At 53.8% G+C, this 1444-nt stretch overlaps 1 protein-coding gene across 1 annotated transcript in view; it reads right to left on the bottom strand.

The window, feature by feature from the left end:
* The window catches only part of CCDC149 (coiled-coil domain containing 149), a 110840-nt gene that overhangs the window by 17348 nt on the left and 92048 nt on the right, over window positions 1-1444 (bottom strand). The window contains exon 12 of the mRNA XM_030888571.2: window positions 1335-1367. Coding sequence (XP_030744431.2) covers window positions 1335-1367 — 33 coding nt within the window. The remainder of the gene's footprint in view (window positions 1-1334; window positions 1368-1444) is intronic.

The following is a 1444-nucleotide window of genomic DNA, read 5'->3' as shown; positions in this document are numbered from 1 at the left end:
CCAGCTCATAACCTACTATGCTCCCAGGGCTCCTCTGCACCCAGATAGAAACTGCATTTCAAAATGAGGGAGCCCTGGTGGTGTAGTGGTTACGCGGTGGGCTGCAATCCTAGTGGTCTGCAGTTCAAAAGCACCAGCAGCTCCTTGGGAGAAAGGCTGGGCGTTCTACTCCTGGAAACAGTTACGGTTTCTGAAACCCACAGGGGGTTGCTGTGAGGCAGCATGGACTCAACGGCAGAGAGTGTTTCCAGGATGAGAGTAAAAGGTCTTTCATAAACCATGCAGGTTTTCCACGCTTCCTGCCGCAGCTTCAGCCACGGCTTCCTGGGCTCCTTTTTCTCTTCTTGCGGTGGTCTCCACGCTGGGTCCCTGGACCTCGTCACAGCGGCCATCAGAGCTGCGGCGCTCGCTCCACTGTGCACAGCAAACAATGCGACGTTTTCCTTGCCATGTCGTGGCTTCTCTCTGCTTCCTGGGAGCACTTCCGATGTCATGAGTGGCACTTCTGATAGGCCCTACGATGCTATCTAAGGTCCCCGGTTGTGCACTAAACCGTGATGAAAAATACCTCCTTTGTACTACAATGCAAACTGCTGCAGAGGCAGAGGGGCTCAGCAGGCACTCAGACCACTGGTGTGCACCACAGGAGCACCTGGGGGTGGGGGCAGGGGTCGGGAATCCACACACAAGTACCTGGGCCAATGCCGTCTAACCCCCTGCTGTTCAAGGGTCAACTGTATGGATACCCAAAGCAAAACCACTTGCTGTTGAGCTGATTCTGGTGGGGAGCAGCCTGGTGTGCTCTGGAGGAGAACTGAATGCCGAGTGGTTTCCAGTGGCTGTCATTTTTAGGGAACCTGATTGGCAGGCCTTTCTTCGGCAGGACTGCTGAGTTGGATCTGCCAACCTTTAGGTTAATAGCTAAGCACAGATCACTGGAGTTACCCAGGGACCTGATTTGGCCCCTGCTTGGTGAGGGTGTTGGGGGTAGAGAACAGGAGGAGGAGGAGGAAGAAAAGACATCTTTGGCCTTGCTCCCCGTGCAGAAGGTTCAACAGAGGCGACACACGGCACAATGGTCAGGTGGAAGAGACTTCTCTTACTGACCCCTCCCTTATGCTCACCACACTGGAAATGATCCTAACAAGTGGCTTCTTCCTAACATCCTTTGTCCCAGTTACGGAAACTGTACGAGGTCTGATTTGTGTTGGTTATTCTCATGGGGAGCATTCAAAAAGGCAGAGAGGATGCATGGTTTGGGGTTTCCATGCAGGGGTGATTCCGATGCAGGGCAGAGACCAGCCACAGACACAACGGGTTCAAACAGCACATACTCCCAAATCCCAGGGACACGTTGTAGCTCAGACCTCCCGGCAGCAAAAGGAAGGAAAGAGACTCTGTTATTGCATAATGGCCACTTGCCAACTCCCCTCGACCCTGCCCC

The sequence above is a fragment of the Echinops telfairi genome, unplaced genomic scaffold (assembly GCF_000313985.2).
Source record: "Echinops telfairi isolate 266 unplaced genomic scaffold, ASM31398v2 ScPeMD7_7468;HRSCAF=8506_0, whole genome shotgun sequence".
Lineage (NCBI taxonomy): Eukaryota > Metazoa > Chordata > Mammalia > Afrosoricida > Tenrecidae > Echinops > Echinops telfairi.
The sequence above is the reverse complement of the archived record's forward strand: the minus strand, read 5'-3'. Positions and strand labels throughout refer to the sequence as shown.